The 24,999-nt window shown below is 34.4% G+C and overlaps 3 protein-coding genes across 3 annotated transcripts; 2 read left to right on the top strand and 1 right to left on the bottom strand.

Annotated features, from left to right (window-relative positions):
- Positions 1 to 2,174: 2,174 nt before the first annotated feature.
- Positions 2,175 to 4,134, top strand: HELRODRAFT_175322 (hypothetical protein; the record flags this gene model as incomplete). Its single annotated transcript, XM_009022754.1, has 6 exons — positions 2,175 to 2,257; positions 2,405 to 2,494; positions 2,936 to 3,015; positions 3,240 to 3,265; positions 3,459 to 3,615; positions 4,022 to 4,134. 6 exons carry the CDS (start codon positions 2,175 to 2,177, stop codon positions 4,132 to 4,134), a joined length of 549 nt encoding a protein of 182 aa, XP_009021002.1.
- A 732-nt stretch (positions 4,135 to 4,866) lies between these two features.
- HELRODRAFT_192438 (hypothetical protein) lies at positions 4,867 to 16,920 on the top strand (the record flags this gene model as incomplete). The annotated part of the gene is made up of 29 exons (XM_009022753.1): positions 4,867 to 4,977; positions 5,157 to 5,196; positions 5,440 to 5,542; positions 5,838 to 5,976; positions 6,042 to 6,290; positions 6,541 to 6,846; positions 7,466 to 7,588; positions 8,074 to 8,136; positions 8,269 to 8,475; positions 8,723 to 8,875; positions 9,301 to 9,420; positions 9,631 to 9,697; positions 9,901 to 10,036; positions 10,193 to 10,310; positions 10,703 to 10,738; positions 10,917 to 11,018; positions 11,282 to 11,410; positions 11,729 to 11,873; positions 12,183 to 12,441; positions 12,626 to 12,788; positions 12,887 to 12,961; positions 13,176 to 13,356; positions 13,498 to 13,540; positions 13,760 to 13,898; positions 14,254 to 14,424; positions 14,969 to 15,085; positions 15,384 to 15,623; positions 15,837 to 15,939; positions 16,892 to 16,920. The coding sequence occupies 29 exons, from the start codon at positions 4,867 to 4,869 to the stop codon at positions 16,918 to 16,920; spliced, it is 3,867 nt and encodes a 1,288-aa protein (XP_009021001.1).
- Positions 16,921 to 18,723: 1,803 nt separating this feature from the next.
- Positions 18,724 to 22,380, bottom strand: HELRODRAFT_112974 (hypothetical protein; the record flags this gene model as incomplete). The annotated part of the gene is made up of 7 exons (XM_009022752.1): positions 18,724 to 19,095; positions 19,608 to 19,759; positions 20,001 to 20,108; positions 20,320 to 20,438; positions 20,827 to 21,112; positions 21,682 to 21,777; positions 22,108 to 22,380. The coding sequence occupies 7 exons, from the start codon at positions 22,378 to 22,380 to the stop codon at positions 19,008 to 19,010; spliced, it is 1,122 nt and encodes a 373-aa protein (XP_009021000.1). The 3' UTR covers positions 18,724 to 19,007.
- Between the last annotated feature and the right edge of the window lie 2,619 nt (positions 22,381 to 24,999).

The raw sequence follows: 24,999 nt of genomic DNA, 5'->3' as shown, positions 1-24,999 counted from the left end.
CGTCATCATCATTATCATAATCAGCAGCAACAACTAAATGATCATTATCATAATCAACAGAACATCATTCAATACTCGAAATAATAACTCCATGATAAAGGATGGAATTTACAATTGGGTTTGTAACTTGTTGTGTGTGTGTTTGTATGTATGTATATATGTATGTGACAGTGTGTGTGTGTATGTGACCGTGTGTGTGTGTATGTGTGTGAGCACGTGTTTGGTGTAGTCATTTGGTTAGCAACTTAAAATTAAAAGAAACAATTTCTTAATACGTGTAAAATGTATAGCTATAAATAGCTATGTATTTAGGTCTACGAGTTGTGTATGTGCAAGTATGTCTTAGTGTGTCTTGTGTGTGTGTGTATATGTGTGTGTGTATATATATGTGTGTGTGTATATATATGTGTGTGTGTGTGTGTACGTGTATATATATATGTGTGCGCGTGATCAAGCTAACATTTTTTCAACATATTATCGATCGTTGTTAGCGTAGCTTGGCTTTCTATTTCATGTTGATATGTGATAGTGTAACATCTTCTCATCTTTATATGGAAATTATCTCGGGTTTTCCCCAATATGTATGTATGTGTGTATGTGTTGTGTGTGTGTGCGTGCGTGTGTGTATGTGTGTGTGTGTGTGTGCGTGTGTGTGTGTGTGTTGGTGTATAATTTATACTTTTATGTTTAAACAAGTATGTAGGTATTTATGTGAATAATATAATAAATAAATGTTTATATATATATATATATATATATATATATATATATATATATATATATATATATATATATATATATATATATATATATATATATATATATATATATATATATATATATATATATATATATATATATATATATATATATATATATATATATTGATTGTGTTATTATTGTTATACAAACATAAATTTGTGTAATTTTGTGTGTATGTATGTCTTTTTTATTTTTTATTTTTATTTTATTTTCATTATAGAGGATCAAATAAGTTTAAAATAAACTTGTGGAGAGGCCACCCTTAACTAAGTCATTAATAAAAATAAGGTTCAAAGGTTAGAGAATTAAGAGACTCAATTTCAGCGTTCAATGCATTCAAATACTATATCGAAATTTTATAAAAATGTTAACTCGAATGAAATACATTCAGATAATACTTCTGAACCAGTCAAATAATCAAAATAATAACGGACAGACAAAAACACACACGCACCACACATACGCACGCACAACACACACCCACACATCCATTCATATTTAAACAACAGCTATATATTAATGTATATAAATCGTTAGATGGTGGTTTCGGGGTGAAGTAAGTAAAGCTGAGATTGCAACCTTTTTTTGAAGAGTTGCTTGTTTGTTATGTTATGAATGGCATGGGGCAAAAATAATTTCCAAATTTTAGGGCCAGTTGTTTTTAAACTTGTAGAGATGAGTTTAAGGCGAGTTTTAACTGAGTAAAATATAGTAGTGTGTCTAGTTTTGAGGGTTTGAACAGATTCACTGAGTGTATTAAAGTTAGTAAAAAATGAGGGAAGTAAATTATTTAAGAATTTGAAAACAAAAATAGCTGTAAAATAAATGGTATGTATTAATCTATTTTCAGCTATTATAAGCTAAAATGTGTACATAAAAATTGTGGGTTTATTGAGAAGAAAAGTCAAATAAAGGCATTTTACTGTTAATTTGGATGAGTGATTCATATTTGATTGAAATTTGTTTTTAATTTATGATATAAACACGTTTTAGTAATGAAATTTACATTTAAAAATTTCCCAATAAACGTGATTTAAATGAAAAATATTTTTCTATTTATTCGGTAACTGCATGTTATTATTATGAGTTATATGTTACTATTATTATGATATTAGTGGTTTTCATTGTTAATTGTAGTTAGTTTAAATAAATTATAAATATAATTGCGATTGTGTGGGTGTTTTTTGTTTGTGTTTGTGTGTGTGTGCGTGTGTGTACGTGGTGTGTGCGTGTGCGTGTGCGTGTGTGTGGTGGGGTATAAATACTTCGATGTTTGAAAATTCATAAGCAATAGCAGACGATCAAGACAACTTGATTGTTTCTATACTTACTTGAATATTTTTTGGTAAAAATTGATTGTCAGATAAAATCAAATTATTTACATTCAGTAGAGACAAATAACGTCGTTTACCATGTTCACTAAGTTCACCCTGTTCACCTGGTTCATCCTGTTGTTCACCTTGTTCTCTCTATTTGGTTCAGTTTCGGCTGATACGTTAGTAAATACATACGCTATACCAAATTAAATCAATTGTAGCAGTAGTAGTAGTAGTAGTAGTAGTAGTAGTAGTAGTAGTAGTAGTAGTAGTAGTAGTTATAGTAGTAGTAGTAGTAGTAGTAATAGTAATAACAACAATACCAGGAACTACACGGTGGTTGGACCAACCAGTTTGAGGCCGGGTCACCCGTACAGTTTCAGCGTCCAAATTTATGGGGTTCCAAATCCAGTCAGGTAAACTACTTCATTATTATTTATACTACAACTTCGACTGCTACCACTACTGCTGCTGCTGCGGCTGTTACTACTACTACTGCTACTACTACTACTACTACTACTACTACTACTACTACTACTACTACTGCGGCTGCTATTACTGCTACTGTTTCTAATACTACGAAACAACTAAATATTTTAAAAAATACCTATCTTGAAGATAATTTTCATTGGATAGGCCTATTTTTAAGTGCGAACAATGAACCTGTGGCAAATGTAGCGAGTAGTTCGTGCACGGTTACCACTACCACACACATTACCATTTCACTGAACGCTACCGACAACAACTTCAATTTAGAAGATATCTCTGCCATCAGATAATACTTTTGAAAGAAAAACACACTTCCCCAATCATTCACATTTGATTTTTTGAAATTTTTTTTTTCTATATAATTGTAGCTACACGCTACTGGCAAAGATAGTCAACTCTGGAGACGATAATGACGTTTTGGTTGAAGAGGAGTTTACTGTAGTACATGGTTCAATTAAATGATTAATTTAATATTATTATTGATTAATATAAATAATATTCACTACCAACATTTTGTCATAATATTGTTCAATTTTTTTTTGAAAGAAAAATTTAATTAAAACATTTAAAAAAATTTTAATTTGCAATTTTCGATGAAATTTTTCTAAAACAAAAGTATCGATAAATCGATAAATTAATAAAAGTCGTTATACTTTTTAAAAAAATTTCCAGCCTCACTGCAGACTTTTTCGTTGAATGTTAGTTAAATTATTTTATTTTTAATTTAATCTTTCTGATTAATATCTTTATTAATTAAAATTAATAAAGAAAAGAATTGACTCATAAAAATTTAATTAATTTGATTTTAAACATTGGCAGCTCTGTCAAACGCAGAGCTGTGTAGACATTCGGAATTTAACCAAATGAAAAGATATCCTTAATTATCCAAAGGTGCCAATCAATTTTCCTGACACTGCTTACACATTCAAAGTGACAGCAAGTGGTGGAAAGATAAGTTTCAACAACAGTCACTATTTGTCAGTTAGTCAGAAAACTCACTCCGTCTTCATACAAACAGACAAGTACCTCTACAAGCCTGGCCAGACAAGTTAGTTAGTCTTTGAATGGCCTTCTTATTAGGTTATGTGCAGTTGTTTTGGAACATTCTCACTTGTAGGCTAAAAATCACGGGTTGGGTGGCATGTGAAGTTTGTTATATGTTCTAAATGTGTTCTTCAATCTGTACAAACTTTTTGAATTTGAATATTTTATTAGTCTTTTTATAACTTATTTCTTTCATATTGTTTTTTTTTTATTTGTTTTACAAACCTCTCTTTAATATTTAGTATAGTTAGCAACATAAGGCACAATGAATACACGTGAATCATAGCATCACAAACTCACACATTCTTTGCGTTCGAACCTGGTTACTGCGACAAAGATGTCAGGCTTCTTGACCATTACACTATCAGGCAGCCCAAATTATTTTATTTGATTGTTTTACTTTTTTCCAGTAAAGTTTCGTGTTCTTGGAATTCAGTCGAACTTGAAACCTTACAAAGAAGCTTTCAACATAACGATCTACGTTAGACCACTTCATTACTGCAACCTAAAATATCTCATATAGCTAAATTTTTTATGAAAACAATTGTAGTTGATAAATGGCTCAGTTGGCAAAACTGTTGTTCGAATCACTAATGTTTATAAGCAGTGACAGGGTGACCTGGTTCAAATGCATTACGATCTTCAAATGAAAGATATTTAATGATACATTAATTTAAAAACGTTTCAACATGCGCACATACGCACACACACACACACACACACATACATACAAACATACGTACACACACATACACACATATACATGCACATACATACATACACACATACATACATACATACATACATACATACATACATACATACATACATACAAACATACATACATACATACATACACACATACATACACATGTTTTGAATTTAGGATCAGAATGGAAATAAAATTTTCCAAATGCTCAACGCGAAGAATGACTCAGGTATTCTAACCAATAATCAACTGTTGCTACTATTGCAACCACTTTAGCTGCTGAGGCCACTGTCGTTACTGTTAATACTGCTACAGCTGCTTAAAACTTACTAATGCTACTGCTATTATTATACCTTATTATATTATTATTATATTATGTTATATATTATTATAGTATATATTATATTATTGTTATTATTATGAATGATTATATTATTATTATATCATATATTATATTACACTATTATATTATTGTTATTAATATAAATGATTATTATATATTATTATTATTATATTATATTATCATAAATTATTATTATCATAAATATGAACAAAAATGCTAATGAAACTTATTTTGATAAAGGTGTTGTCAGTGGTCAGTTGAAACTTTCAGACATAACCCCACTAGGGGATTGGATGATTGAAGCCATCTCCCAAGTTCCCGCCAACATTTTTATTATTCACATTTCAAGATATTATTATTTTTGTTATCCTTACCTAATATTTTTGTTACTCTTATCAATTCTCTCTGCATTGGTCCTCAGAAGTATCAAAAAACGCAAAGCGTAGAGTTTTATGAACACACAACAATGATTCCTGAAATTTTATTTTCTCAGGGCCTAACCGAGACCAAAACAATCCAAGTGGCTGAATACGGTTAGTGATTGAGATAGCGTGAGCGCGAGCACACACAAACGCGCGCACGCACACACACACACACACACACACACACACACATATATATATATATATATATATATATATAAACACACATATTCATACACACCACCAAACCGCGCACACACGCATAGGCATACACAACTAAATATTTATATTTTCTTCTAAAATTTGTTCGTTTATTCGCTTAGTCAATTACTCGTTTATTCATTCTACGAAAAGTTCTTCCGAAATTTGAGGTCAAGGTCATTTTACCGCCCTACTTCCACCTGATCGAACAGTTTCCGAGCAAGCAAGATAACCTTCTCATCACCATCACTGCCATGTTAGGCGCCGGCGATGATACTTATTTTTATTACTTTATCATTTTTACTTGTCTTCAATATATACCTACTTTTCTGATGATAACCTTAAAATTCGTCATCTCATTCTCTGAACTCGTTGTTTCTCTGTCTCTCTCTCTCTCTTTCCCTTTCTATCTCTCCCTCTCTCTCTCCCTATTTGTTGTCTCTGTTTCTTTTGACTCTCTTACTTTCTTACTTTCTCTCTCTCTCTCTCTCTCTCTCTTTCTTTCACACACACACACACAAACACACATTGTTAAACATGTACTAATTCAGTTACACATATGGGAAGCCAGTAAAAGGATCGGCGATGGTTAGCTTGGAATTGGAAAGTTATTATGCAGAAGGAAAACCTAGAATCACAAAAAATTTGATGGTAGGTTGTGCTTTTGGGGAGTTTATTTTATTTGGAAATGTTAGAAGTTTGTAAAATGAATAGATGACAAATTTTTACGTGAATTTGAATGAAAATTTGGTTAGTTGACAGACGGAAAAGCAGATTTGAAGATGACGGTAGCAGAACTTTCATCACTAGCTCCGCAACCACCCCAATCCTGGTTTACTCTCGACAACCAAGTCCTGAATGTATCAGTCGACGTTACGGAAACCGCAACAGGGATTGTTCTGTCGGGAGTAGGTTCCGTTGAGATTGTATCCCAACGATATCTCGTGAAGTTTCTAGATGTTACACCGAAGAATTTCAAACCCGGATTCAAATACTTTGCTTATGTAAGCCGGTTTTTCAATTTTTGATTTTTGATTTTTTTTATTTGATTTGATTAGATTTTATTTTCTTATTAAATTTTATTGAATTTAATTTAATTTTTTTATTCTAAATAAATTAAAAATTGATTGATATAGCATAAAAACTTAAAATTAGAACCTTCATTAACAGCTATCAAACTGGAATTAAATATCCACAGCAAATTTAGAAAAAAACCAAATTTCAAAATAACCATCTCCCCAAACTATTTCCTAGGTGCAACTAACCCAAAAAGATGAATCGGAGCCAAAGTTGGCGGACATCCAAGACGCCAGTGGAAACTTCAAAAACCTGACGGTTAAAATCACCCTGACAAACACCATTCCAGCACCTACTCCAGTTATGGAAGATATCAACGACAATGAGGTGGTGCTTGCAATCAAACCCAAGATCTTCAGGCCTTTTATTGAACAAGGCTCAACAACGACCCATGTAGAAATCAAAAATGTTTCGTTGACCCAAAATGGTTTTGTTCTTTTCAGCGTTGAAACTGAGGCCTTGACAACCAGTATTTCTTTGGAGGTAATACTTTTAAATTTTGGTTTTAATTTGCTTTTTATGCTATTTAGTATTCTCTTCAATATTTTTATTTGTTATTTAGTATTTTTGTATTTTTCAGAAGTATCAGCAGCAAATAGTCATATGGTCACCGAGTTAGCTCAGTCGGTAGGAGTGCCTTGTCTCGCGTCCCTAATACGCGATGGCAGGGTTCGAATACTGCCTGTCTAAAACTCAAAGACCACTTTATATATGTATATACATTTATATAGTAAGTTGACATGAATCCACAAGTACGTGAGTTTATAAAGGGGTGAGAATTTCCAACCTGTTTTTGCTTGCAGACACCATAGGTGGGTGTCTCCTTGCAATCGAACCAAGCTACTGCACCATCAGTACCACCAGGAATTTTTACCATTACTCTAACGCAACATTTCTCATACGTGTCAATGTAATAATAGAGCAACTATAATTAAAGTGATCCATTAATATATCTCGATGTAAAAGTGTGGCTGTTTGCATCGTTAACAATTGGAAAACACCGATGACGGTAAAAAAAAATCTGGTAAATCTGGAAAATAACATTCATAACAACATTTCAGTAAATAGTATTTATAAAATAATTCTAACAAACTCCTCAAAGGTGTCATTTTACGATAGCTTATCAAACACAACGTCAATCGGATACACGTCGGCCAATAATTTTCAGAGTAGAGATGGGAAGTTGATTCAGATAAGTCTCATTGACCCCAACCAAGTTGTCAAGGTTTTGTACAGCACTGTACTTTTAATGTAATGAATTCACCATCTATATTATTCATATTAGTATTAAAATATTCATCATCGTCGTCGTCATAGTAGTAGTAGTAGTAGTTGTAGTTGTAGTAGGAGTGGTGGTAGTAGTAGTAGTAGTGGTAGAAGTGGTAGTAGTAGTAGTAGGAGTAGTAGTAGTAGTAGTAGTGGTGGTGGTGGTAAAAGTAGTAGTAGTGGTAATAGTAGTATTAGTAGTAGTAGTAGTATTTTTATTATCATCGTCAAGATTATTATCATTAGCCACACATATGTTGTTGATGATCACGCAACAAACAAGCACTGCGCTGTAAAATAATTTTTATTGCTTGTTAATGAAAGTAATTAAAAATAATAAATAATAACAACAAATTATTATTATTATTATTATTATTATTATTATTATTGCGTTATTATCATCATCATTTAATGAAATAAATAAATAAATAATTTATTTCCCAGTCATCTCAAACCTTGAGATTCCACGTTAACTCCAGCGAGCCCATCAAATCATTTCAATACCAAGTTAGCCTTTTTATTTTCCAACGCAGATTATCACTTTTAACTAGTCGCCAGCCGCCCGCCAATAACAACGGTCATCTCGTTGACCAGACTCAAAAAGGACAGTAACAACCAACTAAAATTTTCATTTTCAAGCTCCTGGGCAAAGGGGGGATCCAGTACTCCAATGTGTTATCGACGAATTCCGCTAAAAAGTTGCACACACTATCAGTCAAAATAACAGCGGAACTGGCGTCATTGTTAGCTCCAGAAGCCAGAGTCGTCGTCTTCTACGTTACCACCACTGGCGAACTAGTGGCCGACAGTCTGGCTCTATCCGTTGTGGATTACTTTTCCAATAAGGTCTGTGATGGTTTTGGTGCTGGCGAGCATTTATATTTAAATGTTCTTGCTGATGAGTTTTAACTTTGGATTGATTGGTGAAATGATGTATTTATAAGCAAGGATTTATAGGTGAGAATTTCTTCGCATTCACACCAGGTAACTATAACACCAGTGTCAGGCACCTTAACCATTACACTACCGTGCCGTTTAAATAGTTAAATTCAATTTTTAAGCGTTAAATAAATGTTAAAAATTATCTCCAAAGGTGTCGCTATCGTTCAGCAAAAACAGCACAGAACCAGGTAAGGCAGTTGTTTTGAGGGTCAACTCCTCACCACATTCCTACGTTTCGCTGCTGGCTGTTGACCAAAGTGTTCTGCTGCTGAGTAGTATTCAGAATGAAATCAACAGACAAATTGTTAGTCGTGCGTGTTGTTGTCTGTGGCGGATCTAGCCAAAATTTTGGAAATGTTGCAAAAATTAGCTTGAGAGCCATAGTTAACCGACCTTCAACACACACCACTGCTGGTTGTTGTTGTTGTTGTTGTTGTGGCTTGTTTGGTTGTTTGTGGGTGTTTGTTGGTCATTTGAAGGTTTCACTCAATCTAATGTACATTGCAATAATACTTTGAGTCAGAAAACTTCAATAGAAAGCGTATGGTTGATAGCCAAACTAATAAACAAATAGCTAACAAATACATACATACTTGCAATAAAACAAATCCTCTGTAGTAATAAATTTCATTTTTCCACTAATATTTTTTAAAGGTACTCATATTCCTCTGTTTAGATGCAAATTTTTCTAGATGATAAAGTTAATAAAACTGAAAAAATTTATTATAGGTCTTCAACGACCTCGGCAAATATGCCCATGGTGACGGATACGTCGCTCCGGATCTCTGGTTCCGGAGAATGTGGTGCCCCATTTGGCTGGGTGGTGTTTCCACTCAATCTTTACTCGAGGTGCCTTTCTTTTAAATTTTTCATTTAGTTTTTTGGTATATTTCATCGTCAACAGAATTAATGCTCGAAAAAAAATGAAGCCGATTTGACAGATTTTACAAAGACATTTTAGTAATTCCAACTTAAATTATTCATAATATATGAAATCGTCTTAAGAACTCTGTCAAAAAAATTAAATAATATCGAAACGCAATTATTTTTTACGATCAGAACGCTGGCTTATTCGTCTTAACCAACTATTTTATCAAAGAGCAGGACAGGTTTATATTTTTCAGAGGTATTCAGCTTTTTTTTTTACAAGTTCTTATTTGGATTTTTTATTCAAAAAAGAAAATTGTTGCATTTTTCGCAAAACCCAATAAAAAAAATAATACAATCTAACAAAACTTACAGTCAAAATAAAAATTTTTTAACGTCATCACATCACCATCGTCATTAACAATGATGTGAATGAAACAAATGGAAAATTTTTGTTCCTAGATAGACCAATGATGAGGATGATGATGGCTAAAGGACAACCGGAAGTGCTAGATTCATCACCATCCTCATCTTCGACATCCCCAAAACCAAGGAAGGATTTCCCGGAAACGTGGATATGGAGTGATGTCGTTTCCGAGTTCGTGTCGTTTCGTTATGTTATATTTCGTTATGTTTCGTCATGTCTCGTTATGTTTCGTTCATTTATTCGGTTGAAAAAAAATTAAATAATTTTTTGTCTCTGTTTTTGAATTTTTCATGAACTTTATGAGATGTATCAACCGGTTTTTTTTAGCGATGATGGTAAAATCTCGATAAAGTACACTGTGCCTGATACGATCACTTCTTGGGTGGCTACTGCATTTGCTACAAGCGACACCGCTGGTTTGGGCGTCTTTGACAATCCTGCAAAAGTTTTTAGTTTTATTTTTAAGAAATTAGTGAAAAATCTTTAAAAAAATTATTAAATATTTTTAGAAAATATAAATAATACTTGAAAGTTGTTGAATTTATGGATATGCTTTCGCTTTAAAAAAAAGTTTATATGTATGATGTTTTTAGCAGACCATATCTGAAAACTTAGCCAGACATCTTACGCCATTCAATCAATCAACCAATGAAACAACCAATCATAACCAACCAATCAATCACCCATCCAATCCACCAACCAATCAAAACTAACCAGCCTGCCAATCACAATCGCCCAATTACTCAACCAACCAATCAGATAACAGTCTTGAAGCCCTTTTTCATCTCCCTGAACCTACCATACTCGGTCATAAGGGGTGAACAATTTGCCCTCCAGGTCACAATCTTCAACTACCTCGACCAAGACGTTGATGTTGGTAGCGAAGTTGTCCAATTTTTATATTCAGAGATTTTATTATCGCCACCATTGTCATCGTTAGCATCGTTATTACCACCACCACCACCACCACCACCACATCATCATCATCATCTTTATCATCATCTTTATCATTATCATCATCTTTATCATCATCATCATCATCATGATATAGGCAAGTGTATCCTTACCAAAATCATCGTATTACAAAGTTAGCGAGTGTGCGAAGAATGTCGTTTCCAATGTTAGCACGTACCCCGTCGTCAAGATTGTGAAGGTTAGTCATCATCATCTTCTTCCTTGTCATCATTATCATCTTTTTCCTCCTCCTCCTCTTCATTATCATCTTCTTCTTCATCACCATCATCCTCATCTTCCTCATCACCATCTTCATCTTCTCCTTTATCGCTATTATCATCTTCTTCTTCATCATCGTAGTCGTCATCAATATATTCATTCATTCATCAATCCATCCATTCATCTATCAATCCATCCATCCATTCATCAATTCATCATACACCCATCCATTCCTTGATCCAGGTGAAGAAGAATGACGTAGCAACGTTGTATTTCTGGATTGTTCCAACTGCTCTCGGCCAGGTCTCCATTCAAGTGAAAGCAACAACGCCACTGGCCGGCGATGCGGTCATTATGAATCTCCTCGTTAAGGTGATTGGGTGATCATTTAGTTGGACGATTGTGATTGGCTGAATATTTTAAATCATGACATTTTTAAATCTTTTCGTTACGGAGATAGGTTAACAGTTAAGAAAGACGATTGAGATTGGCCGAATAATTTTACGGCAGATGAATAGATTGATAAATAAATATATAAACCAATTATTTTATTTAAAAATATACAATTAAGACTTAACTTAAAACTATTTATATACAAATTAATAATAACATCAACGCAATCCTCATAATTTTTTTCCTCAAACTATCCCAATTACTTCAACCTTGAACTTCATCCAACCCCGACCCAAGCCTGAGGGAGCCGCCCAATCCTACAGCACCTCTTCCCTCATACGCATGCCATCCAACGACCCATCCAAGTTGACCTTTGACGTGACCCTGCCCCCGGCTAATATCCTCGTTGAGGGATCTGTCGTTATTGAAGCTACCGTTATTGGTTTGAAAAATTTCAAATTTATTTTTTTTTCCGATTTAACAAAGTTTTTTAATTTATTTTCTGTAAAAATGATTTGAAAATAGAAAATCAGTAGCTATCTGAGTAAAACGTCAAGACGTTTCATTGATGATGTCAAATAAATCACCTTTTCCAGTGTCATCAACATTAATACTATTTCAATTCTAGTTAATTAACTTTTGCCATCCTGTCATCACGTTGCTTTTAATCACCATCATCATCATCCTATCACTTTTGTCATCATAATATCAAACCACACCACATCACACCACGCCACACCTCCACATGAAGGCGACATCCTTGGTACCAGCATAAAAAACCTGGATGGCCTCTTGCAAATGCCATACGGGTGTGGGGAGCAGAACCTTCTAACCATGGCTCCAGATGTCTACATCCTCATCTACCTGACCCTCAGTAACCAGCTGACTTCTGAGATCGAGAACAAGGCCAAAGGTTTTATACTCCAAGGTTACCAGAAAGAATTAACTTATCAAAGATTTGATGGATCTTTCAGCGCGTTCGGCAACAGTGATCCAGCCGGTAGCATTTGGTGAGTGTGTCTGTAATTTTGGGTTTGACTGTCTGTCTATTTCTCTGTCTGTATGTCTGTATGTATGTCTGTCTGTCTGCATGTCTGTCTGTCTGTTTTTGTGTCTGTTTTCTAACAACGATGGCTATGACCACTATGATAAAGACGCCTATGACGATAATGGTGAAACAACCACACCATTTAGGCTCAGCTCCATGGTGATCAAAGTATTCAGACAGGCACATGACTACATCCCGATAGATGACGCTAAAATAGCCCAGACGCTGAACTTCATCATTCCACTGCAGGCCGCAGATGGGTCTTTTGCGGAGCCTCCACTTGGCAGGGTCATCCATACGGATATGCAGGTAACTGTCACGTGATGTTGCAATATGAACAGTATCCAATGATCTGATACGTTTGAATTAATCATGTTAATTAATTAATTAATTATGTTACTTATTAGGGTGGGTCTGGATCGGGTGTGGCCTTGACAGCCTACGTCTTGATCGCCCTTCTTCATAATAAGAACGTACCCTTAGTTAGCTCCCTTTCTGGTTTTGGTTTTTCTCAATTTGAAACAATTTCTTTCCGATGAAATAAATTGTTTTTTTTTTCATTTATTTAAATTATATAAATGTGATAATGGTTTGCATGTTGTACAAGATTCAGCAGTTGTACATATCAGAGTCGGGTTTTATAAAGGAATAACACTGAAAAAAAATTTTTTTTCGTAAAACCTCATTCGATTCTAGTCTGGTTCTACGACCTTACAAGCAAGCATTCAGCTGGCAGTGACATATTTAGAGGGGAAATATTCATCCCTAGCTACGAATTCTTACGCACTGTCGATCATAGCGTATGCCTTCTATCTGTCTGGCAGTTCCCATCTGGATTCCGTCTTAATGCTTCTCGATCAAACTTCTGTGTCTGAAGGTTGATGAATTTTTCCTTTCTGAAGTGTTTTGCCGAAGAGAATGAATTTTTTAGCTGAGTAATTTATTAAGATTTGCAGGCATTTTGTTATGTTATATAGCGCAATTTTTTTAACGGGTGACTTCGAATTTCGACAAACAGAAAATTATGATAGGCGATTGAGATCTCTTTGCATTCCAACCCGGTCATAGCGAATCCAGGCCGAGAAATGTAACTATTCGTCATCAGCACACTCCCATATGGTATATTGAATAAAAACAAAACTAACAACCCGTGAAAAAAATCTTCAAATTACGACATTTCACATACCCAATTCGAAATACAGAGACCATGAGATATATTGGAAATAAATCTCAGTCTCTGATGTGCCGTCAATAAATGGATGGACCCCCAAGTAAAACAGCCCACAGAGCTCCACCATCGAGACAGCTGCCTACGTTCCCGGGGTGTATGCCAACCGCGGCGATCTCTCCAGAAGTCCTCCCGTAGCTAAGTGGCTGATCAAACAGAGGAACAGCAATGGCGGATTTAGCTCTACGCAGGTTCGCCAAGTTTGATACCTGATGGATTTCACTTTTTTTGTTCTTGCTTTTGTAGTTGAATTCATCTTTAAGGATTTCTAGTAAAGTGTTGGAAATTAACTTGAAACGTTCAGCTTTTCACAACTTACGTATGCAAATATTACTCTGTTATTCACATAAAAGGAGAACCAAATGCTGAAAGAATAACTTATTAACCATCTTATTTTTATTTCAATAATATTTCACAAGCATATACTAGCACACACACACACACAAACACACACGCACGCACGCACACACACGCACGCCAAACACACACACACACACAAAACACAACACAACACATACACACACAACACACACACACACGCCACAGGACACAGTACTTGGATTAGAAGCCCTGGCAATGTTTGCCCGCATGGTCAACCCGCAGCCCTCCTCCTCATCAGCTGGCCTCAGTGTCTACGTCACTCAAGATGGGGATAATGAGTATTTCAACTTCACGACCATCACACGTTTCAATGCACTCTTACTGCAGTCGACACAAGTGCGTGCGAATGTGTGCGCTCATGTGACGTTTTATATTTATTTATATTTTATTTGTTTATACATATTCATTTATTTAGGAAATTAATTTATTAAAAAAAATTGTAAACATTAAGTTAAAATAAATAAAGTTTTCTAAAAAAATATCTCCCCGTCGGGGAATTGAACCCCGGTCTCCCGCGTGACAGGCGGGGATACTTACCACTATACTAACGAGGACTTCGTATAGCTATTTTAAATATAATGGACTGATTATTACATTACAGTTGCCGGCAAATGCAAGTAAAGTCACATTTACAGCTAAAGGAAATGGAGTTGCTCTGATTCAAGTTGAATTTTATTATTCTATTCGTTCATTCGTTCATCTATTTATTCGTTCAATTATTCAAAATTTCGGACATGACTTGAGTGAAGCAACCGATTTGATGGGCAGATTTTATAAAAAGTTATTCATTCATCTAACATTCTAACCATTCATTCATTCACTCACTCATTTATTCATTCATCCATCCATCCATTCATTCATTCATTCATTCATTCACCAGATGAACGTTAAATACAACGTTAAACTGGCATATGATGATAAAAAAATTACACAAAAGTTGTCCGTCGAAAATAATGACAACCGGCTAACATTGAAAATCTGCATCAGGTTTGAACATGTCAATCATTCATTCAATCATCATTCATTCAATCATCATTCATTCAATCATTATTCATTCAATCATCATTCATTCAATCATCGTTCTTCCGTTCGTCGGCTTTTTCATTCATTCATTCATTCGTTTGTTTGATCGTTCGCCAATTTGCCCGCTCTTTGTCCAGTCATTCACTAACATACTTTCCATACATTCTTTCTTTCACACACTCACTCACTCACTCACTCACTCACTCACCCACTCATTCTCTCACTCATTCTCTCACTCACTCACTCACTCATTCATACATTCATTCATTCAGTCAGTCGGTCAGCCACTCATTCAAATTATCATCAAAAAAAATCTCGCCCGACGTAAAATTCAAGAAAATCCCAACAGTTGGACAGGAAATGGATCGAGTGGGATGGTTTTGACGGAAGTGAACATGTTAACCGGATACGTCCCGATAGATGGATACGTCGAAAATCTGCAAACTCAGATAGGGGCTGGGTTTAAGAGGGCTGAGTTTAATAAGGGGCAACTGGCAATCTACCTAGACGAGGTTTGTTCCGAATTCGTCGTTGTCATCTTCATCATCTTGCTATCTCCATTATCATCATCACGTCATCATCTTAAACTTCTACATCACAATCATCATTTAGTATCACCGAAATCATCATTTCCAGTAGTAGTAGTAGTAGCAGCAGCAGTAGTGGTAGTAGTAGTAGTAGTGGTGGTAGCAATAGTAGTAGTATAAACATTTACAAACAAACAGCTCACAAAGAAAGAAATATGCTTCAAAGTGAGCATGACTGCCAACCAAATTGTGAACGGTGTCAAGGCGGCTCTTGTTAAAACTTACAGATACTACGAACCAAGTAATTACTGTGTGTGTGTGTATGTATGTGTATGTATGTTTGTGTATATATGTGTGTATGTATGTGTTTCATTTGTCTGCACTGTTAAATTGACAGATTCCGTTATCAGCGGCTTCTACCTGCCACAATCGACGGCCAGTCAACTGGACGCTTGTAGCGTAAATTATCTCATTAATTAATTAATTGGATTAATTAATTGGATTAATTAATTGGTTGGATAAATAAGTTAACCTTCTGAAAAACGATGACTAAGAAATTTTAACCTAGCAAAATTCACAAACACTCTCCTTATGACCAACTAAATTAAACTATTGTAATTGTAATAATTAAATTATTGTAATTGTAATAATTAAACTATTGAAAATTGCAATAATTGTAATAAATCATGATCCTCATCAGATAATGCTCATTATCTCTTTTTGGTTTCGTTATTTATTTCGAGAAAACCGAAACGAAAAAAAACAAGACGTATTTATATATATATATATATATATATATATATATATATATGTAAACTGTTCTATATATATATATATATATATATATATACGGTCGTCATAATTACATCTAAAAATTTAATCATACACTATTTAGAATATAAGAAAATGCGCAAATTTACACAAATACGTACATGCATTCGTGCGAATTTAGGTTTAAAAATCCTCATCATCATCGTCATCATCATCATCATGATTATCATTCTAATCCCAATCATCATCATCATCATTTTCCTCCTCCTCCTCATCATCATCTTCATCCTCTCGAAACCATAATCACATACTCATAACCGCATCACATTAAGCATTAAACACTAACCCCTTTACACTATAACTACGGAAACTTTGTTTCACTCAAACACACATACACACAAACACACAAAACATACCACATCACGTACACACACACACGCACGCACGCACGTACACACACACACACACGCACGCACACAAAGAAAATACATGTTCCCCTACATATGAATAACATGCTACATTTAAATATATATATGTATACGGATAGAAAAAAGAAATGAATGATTGAACGAATGACTGAAAAATGAATGAATGAATGAATGAATGAATGAGTGAATGAATGAAATTGAATGAATGAATGAATGAATGAATGAACTATGAATGAAAAAAATGAATACAAAATTCAATTAACCGGCTATTACTACTACAACCGACCTTATGAAATAAGAAAATTTAAAAGTCTAATTAATTAACTAATTAATTAATTAACTAATTAATTAATCAATCAATTAGAAACTCAGTAAAAAATTTCTGCAAAATCGCTAAAAAAGAAAATAATTCTTGAAAAAAAAACTTATAAAATATTTAAAAAAGTTAAAAAACTATCTTTAAAATAAATAAAAACCCTTTAAAAAAGCCCATTTACAACTGCATCCATTATAAAATTCATTAGAAGTTGACACACACACACGCACGCACACACACAAACATACACACACAAACACACACTCACACACACACACACATACGTACGTACACACATACAATATATAAGCATAACATCATCATCTTAACATAAATCACATAACATATGGACCCAAGAAAATTATTAAGAAAGTGATTCGAATCTATATATATATATATATATATATATATATATATATATATATACTAATATTGATTGATTGATAGGTTAATTGGATGAATCTTTGATTGAATGATTGAATAGTTGATTGATTGAATCCTTGATTGATTAATAAATCTTTGATTGATTGATTGATTGATTGATTGATTGATTGATTGATTAGCTGAATGAATCTTTGATTGATTGAATGATTGGTTGAGACACAATCAATTGACAGATTGAACAGTTCGGTTCTTACTAATCATCATGAAAATTAACATCAATAGATGATATTAAGTTACTAGGAAGAAATAAACAAATTGCATTCATACACACATACACAAGCACAAGCACAAGCACAAGCACACACACACACACACACACACACACACACACACACACACACACACACATCTAAAAATGCAGTCAACTAATAAAAAACAATAGAGCCAAAAAAATATTAAATAAAAATTATATTAAAATTGTTTTTAAAATAATTTTCTTCGATTCTCTATATACCATCAAAAAATAACACATAAGAACTCCAGCTATATGTAAAACACATTCAATATATGATATGACACATGTATTGCATTTAATAAAGGCACACATAAGTATATGTATATATATATTTATATATATTCACTCATTCGTTCATTGATTCATTCATTGATTCACTCATTCATTCGTCCATTCATTCGCTCATTCATTCATTCATTCGTCCATTCATTCATTCATTCGTCCATTCATTCATTCATTCATTCATTCATTCATTCATTCATTCATTCATTCATTCATTCATTCATTCATGATATAGATAATAGTAATGATAATGATGATGATACCGACTCGCCATCTCAATCGGTAATATCATCATCACTGAGGTTCATTGATTGAAATGAAAAGGTTAAATGATGAATGAAAGATGAGCAAACGAACGAATGAATAAAAAAAGAATGAATGAATAAAAAAAGAATGAATGAACAAATGAATGAATGAACGAACGAATGAACAAACAAAAGAATGAATCCACCATGAACTACTAACTATCATCATTACATCATGAAACTGAAATAAAAAAAACATTTAAAACAATATCTGCACAGTATTATGAAAGATATAGAAAGATAGAGAAGGAAAGATAGAGAGGGAGAGAGAGAGAGAGAGAGAGAAAGAGAGTGAGAGAGAGAGAAAGATAAGATAAAAACTTAAAACATGATACACAATAAAAATAGATACTCTCTCAACGCCAACAAAATCATTTGAAAATAAATTAACAGCAGTTGTATCAGCTAAAAGAAAACAACCAAAACAACAACAACAACTACAACAAAAACAACAACAACAACAATATGAATGACGTCATTCTTGCCAACGATGTTGACACCGTCATAACCAACCAACCAACAACAACAACACACGTTAGCATAGATAAAATAATGATTAAATTGAATTTTTAAAAGTTAATTCAATTTCTAAGAAGAGTGCGGAAAGCTCTCCGCCCTGCTGAAGAGTCTAAAATGATGGGAGGATTCAATGGTGGAACTAATCACCTCCAACCACCTGAATAACAATAATACGAACAATAATAACAATAGAAACTTTTTTATTTCAACCCAAGTCGTTAAAAATGAAAGATAAAAGTAATTAAAAAAAAAATATGTAATAATGTTCAATAAAAACCACAATGCTCATTATCGAGGACAAGTGGGCCATGAAGTATTGGTAAGTAAAATAGCATTGGTCGATCTAATTACAGAGTCTATTAATATGTTAATAAAATGAAATCGGCCATGAATTTTTAATTAGCGTCAAATTCAAAATATTGAAAAAGTCTATCGGAGTTATTTCTAATGTTTTTAGAAAAATTAAACAGTTTTTTAAAGTCAGCCTTCAAACATAAATTCATATGGGAACACTTCTTTTATACAATGATCCTATTTTCAAACTATTTTCGTAATATATAATAATAATAATAATAATAATGATAATAATAATAATATTAATAATAATAATAACAATAATGATACTATCATCATTACCTAGATAACTATTAATTATTACCACCATCTGACCTTGAGTAAGTGTACTGGTTCTCGGCCCTAAAGTAATAGGCGTGGTTTTTGAAGGTCAACTTGAAGACGTGATCCTTCATGAGGCCCTCTGATTGGTCCACGGGTTTGATTGAATAACCGAGTAAGGGTAAGCTGGCCAATGGGAATTCATCCTGAATAAATTATGTAAATTATTAAATGAATGAAAGCAGAATCACAGTATATATGAGTGAATAAATTAATGATCAACAAACTGAATGAACGAAGGAATAAATGATTAATTCTACAAATTAAAGCGTGTATGAATGAATGAATGAACGATTGAATGAATGAATGAACGATTGAATGAATGAATGAATGAACGATTGAATGAACAAATGAACGGGCAAATGAATGAACCAGCCAGCAGCTAACAGTATAAGACTTGTAGAAGAAGAGACAGAAATTGGAGAATGCCACCCATAATCTCTGCCATCCTGAACTGTTCTTGAACTTTCTCAATAGAAAACCACTGAGAAAATTCTAGGTGAATGAATAAAAAAACAAATGAATGAATGAATGAATGAATGAATAGACGAATGAATAAACAAATAATTACGCAGACAACAGACAGACATACGGACGACATACAGGTACATGAAACCAGGAAACAAGACAAACACAAAACCCAGACAACTAGATCCAAACAGACAAGCAGACAGCCAGACAGACAGACGTAGACAGCCAGACCCACCTTCATGGACAGACTCCTCTCAAACATGCTAACACTGGTGTTCCGGTGCCAGCAAACATACATAAGAGTGTTAGCATGATGAGGCGATGATGATAGCTGTGACGACGACCATGTTGTTGCTGTTGTTGTTGTTGATGATGTTGTTGTTGTCGGCGATAATGGCGACAGCAAAGGTGACGTGTTGTTGTAATTGTTGATGTCGTTGATGATGTTCCCAAACAAGTTGTCCGTCGAATCAACTGCGTGTGTGTGAGTGAGTATGGTCTAAACAACATCATTAGGAATATTATCACCAAGGAAATTAATCTATCATCATCATCATAAGACATTATCATCATCTTCTTCATCATCATCATCACCACCATCACAATAATCATCACCACAACCACAATCATCATAATCACAACCGACCGAAGAATCTATAAAACTACTAACATATCATGACGTCACCATCTTCATCATCAACGTATTCGTTACTATAACTATGTATCTTATCGTTAACGTTACTGTTAGTAGTAGTAGTAGTAGTAGTGATAGTAGTAGCGGTGGTGGTAGTAGTAGTAGCAGCAGTAGCTGCACTGTTTTTTGATTGTCTATGTACATATTTGGCATTTGTGATAGCCCTGTTCAAATCTTCGATCCACTTGGTTTTCTCTAGAGATGAACTGGCGGCCACCTCTATAAATTTGTGTTGTTGTTGTTGATGTTTTTGACGTTGTTGTTGTTGTTGTTGCAGTTGAATTTTGATGATGAATGCGTTGTTGATTGCGAGATTTTCTTTCAGTTGTTGTTGCTGTTGTTGTTGTTGATGTAGGCTTCTGTTTGAGTGGCTTCTATTACTGCTGTTGTTGTTGTTACAGTTGTTGTTGTTGCCGTCAGCCGAGTTGGCGTATGTTTCGATCTGGAAAAAAGAATTAAAAAGTGGAAGTTAAAAAAGATAAATGAGCGAACGTATCAACAATTGAACGGCATAACTATTATTATTACTATCAACGTCTTATTATCTATCAATACATTTAACCAAACAACTCATTAATTGACCAACCAACCAACCAACCAACCAACCAACCAGCCAACCATCCAGCCAATCAACCAACCAACCATCCAGCCAACCAACCAACCAACCAACCATCCAACCAACCATCCATCCATCCAACCAACCATCCAACCAACCAACCAACCAACCAACCAGCCAACCAACCAACCAACCAACCATCCAACCAGCCAGCCAACCAATCAACCAACCAACCAACCAACCAACCAACCATCCAACCATCCAACCAACCATCCATCCAACCAACCATCCATCCAACCAAGCAACCAGCCAACCATCCAACCAACCATTCATCCAACAAAACCAACCTGCATACAGTACAGAGGAACACTACCACAAACGTAGAATTTCGAACTGTTAGAAGACATCGGGGTCCTATTGGCGTATATCAACCTGTCATTCAGCTGTGAGAATCAAATCAAATCAAATCAAATTTTATTCAATCAATCCAAATTAATAATAATTAGGTAATGATTAGGAGACCAAAGCTAAAAGAAAACAAAATTCTTGTGTCGCAGGCCCCCATTCACAAATTGTTCATTCTAACACAATTTCTAAGTAAATTTATAATTCATGACAAAATTAACATAATGCACAATTTAAGAAGGAACATAATAATAATAATAATAATAATAATAATAATAATAATAATAATGATAATGATAATAATAATAACAATCATAATAATAATCTTAATTATAAAAACCGTCATCATCATCATCATCATCACTGACCAATATAAAGAGTCTTTGATGGTACCCATTTCCTGAAAGTTTCTGCAGGCATCCTTCTCTTATGAATTTCTGACGATGATGATGATGACGATGATGACGACGATGATGATAATGATAGTAATAAAGACGATGACAGAGACTACGATGGTGGTGATTTTGATAGTGACAATGATAATTGAGAAGCAGGCAATGACGATGGTAAAAATAAATTATGATAATGGGCTGATATAAATAAATTATGATAATGGGCTGATATAAATAAATTATGATCATGGGCTGATATAAATAAATTATGATAATGGACTGATATAAATAAATTATGATCATGGGATGATATAACTAACTTATGATAATGGACTGATATAAATAACTTATGATCATGGGATGATATAACTAACTTATGTTAATTAACGCCATCCAAGCACCATCTTATAGATAACAAACATCTCTTAATCATCATCATATTCGTCATCTTTGCCATCATCATCATCGCCAAATTTTCATTACCATCATCATCATCATTATAACCATCATCACCACCACCACCACCACCACCATCATCATCATCATCACTATCATCGCATCAAATCATCATCATCATCATCATCATCAATACTTACAACATCGGATTTGATCATGGTTGACATGCCAATGACTTCTTGCTGTAGCTCAAACAACTTTTGCTGGTTCTCCTTTTATTTTAAAATTATTTAAAAATAATTAAATCCATAATTAAAAAAATAATTGCACTCTCAACTGCGATGGTGTAATGGTTAAGTCGCTTGACAATGGTGTCTCAGTGACTGGTTTCAAATGCAAGCAAAAAAGATTCCCGCTTATCACATGAAGTATGAGAAAGAATAAAGATAAAGCTGTAGAATAAAACACTGCATATCATTAACTCAATTAGTGTTAGCTCAACAGGTAGAAGAGTCATTAGCTAGAGTAGATACCAGGTTTGAATGCAGCCATTAACTCCAGAATGATCATATATATCATATTTTTATCATGTTTTTATGAATCATTCCCAATAGCATCATCACCATTATCACCATCACATCCATCGCCATCCTTATCATCGTCATCGTCGTCAGCGCCACTAACAATATCCACGTTGTTCTCCCGAAAAATGTTGCACACTTCTAAGATTGCTAATCTCGTCTCTGGTGAGAGAAAAATTATCATTATATCATGACGTCAGTGATGACGTTGCTGATGGCTACGATGATGTCGACAAAGATAGTGAGAGAGAGAGAGAGAGAGAGAGAGAAAGAGAGAGAAAGAGAGAGAAAAAAGAGAAAGAGAGAGAGAGACAGAGAGATAAGAATGTTCTTACAAACAAAAAGACTGATAATTTTTAGAAAATAATTGTGATAATTAATCATCATCCGTTATTAAATCATGATTAACCTAATAATAATATTTAGAAATAATATCATCTCAGCCACCACAATCGTCATCATCGTCATCATATCGTCACCATCATCATCATCGTCATCGTCACCTTCACAATTTTCCAAATCCGGGTGATCCTTATCATATATCTTGATAAATTCTGCAATAAAAAATTACAATGAATAACAAAGAATGACAGTGAAACAAAAACAGCAACTACAACAACAACTACTACTACAACGACGACAACAACTACTATTACTACTACAGCAGCAACAATAATAATAACAATAACTACTACTACAGCAGCAACAACAACAACTACTACTACTACTACAGCAGCAACCACAACAACAACAACTACAACAACAACTACAACAGCAACAACAACATCAACAATACAATACATCCAGGGCCGTATTTAGAAGTTTAGAAGCAAGCCCAGCGAGAACGAAAAAGTCCAAGCCCCTGACTATTTAGCGAAGGCCTGTAATTTTTTCTGGGGGGCCCAAAATACTTATTTGAGGCCTCTAAGGGGACCTTTTTAGTGAAGGCCACGAAATAGTACTCCCGCTCCGCCCGCCCTGTCTCAAATACGGCCCTGCCACACCCACAACCAGCCACAAAAAGGCAAAAGACTAACTCGACAACATTAGTGCATAGTGGCTCAGCCTATGGTAGGGTTTGATGAGGAATGCTGTTAGCGGAATAAAGCACAATTTTGACGACTCCAACTTTAAAAATAACTCTCTGAATAATTTGTTGTTGCTGCTGCTGCTGCTGATGTTGTTGTTGCTGCTGATGTTGTTGTCGTTGCTGCTGTTTTTGTTGTTGTCGCTGCTGCTGATGTTGTTGTTGTTGCTGTTGACAGAGTCATGATAGTTCGACTTTACATTCTGCAGTAGCTCCTCGCGTTGTGACAGAAAGTAATTATATATCTGTGAAGTGATGACGACGACGACGACGATGATGACGACGAAAACCACGTGACTTAGATGAAGACGAAGATGAAAATAATGATGACGTCGCTACGAAAAAGATGACGTTCATAACTCGTAACTACCATACTGATAGTGACGTCATTAATGTTCGCAGCAAAAAAGTTGACAATAACAACAAAAGATATTCATCTGCTGTTACCTTGGGCTGTTTAGTTTACTATTACCCTCTACTCTACTATTATGAAATATTAATCAGCTGGAAAAATAAGTGACGACTAGTCATCGATCATCCATCTGCTCATCCATCCATCTATTCATCCATCAATCCATCCATCAATTCATCCAACCATTCATCCATATATCCATCTATCGACAGGCCGGCAAACCAGCCAGCCGACCGACCAACCATTCAACCAACCAAATAACCAACCAACTAATCAATCTTTCCATCCATCCATCCATCCATCCATCCATCCATCCATCCATCCATCCATCCATCCATCCATCCATCCATCCATCCATCCATCCATCCATCCATCCATCCATCCATCCATCC

Source organism: Helobdella robusta, assembly GCF_000326865.2.
Source record: "Helobdella robusta unplaced genomic scaffold HELROscaffold_33, whole genome shotgun sequence".
Lineage (NCBI taxonomy): Eukaryota > Metazoa > Annelida > Clitellata > Rhynchobdellida > Glossiphoniidae > Helobdella > Helobdella robusta.
Note: the sequence above shows the minus strand (reverse complement) of the source record. Positions and strands in the feature narration are given on the sequence as shown.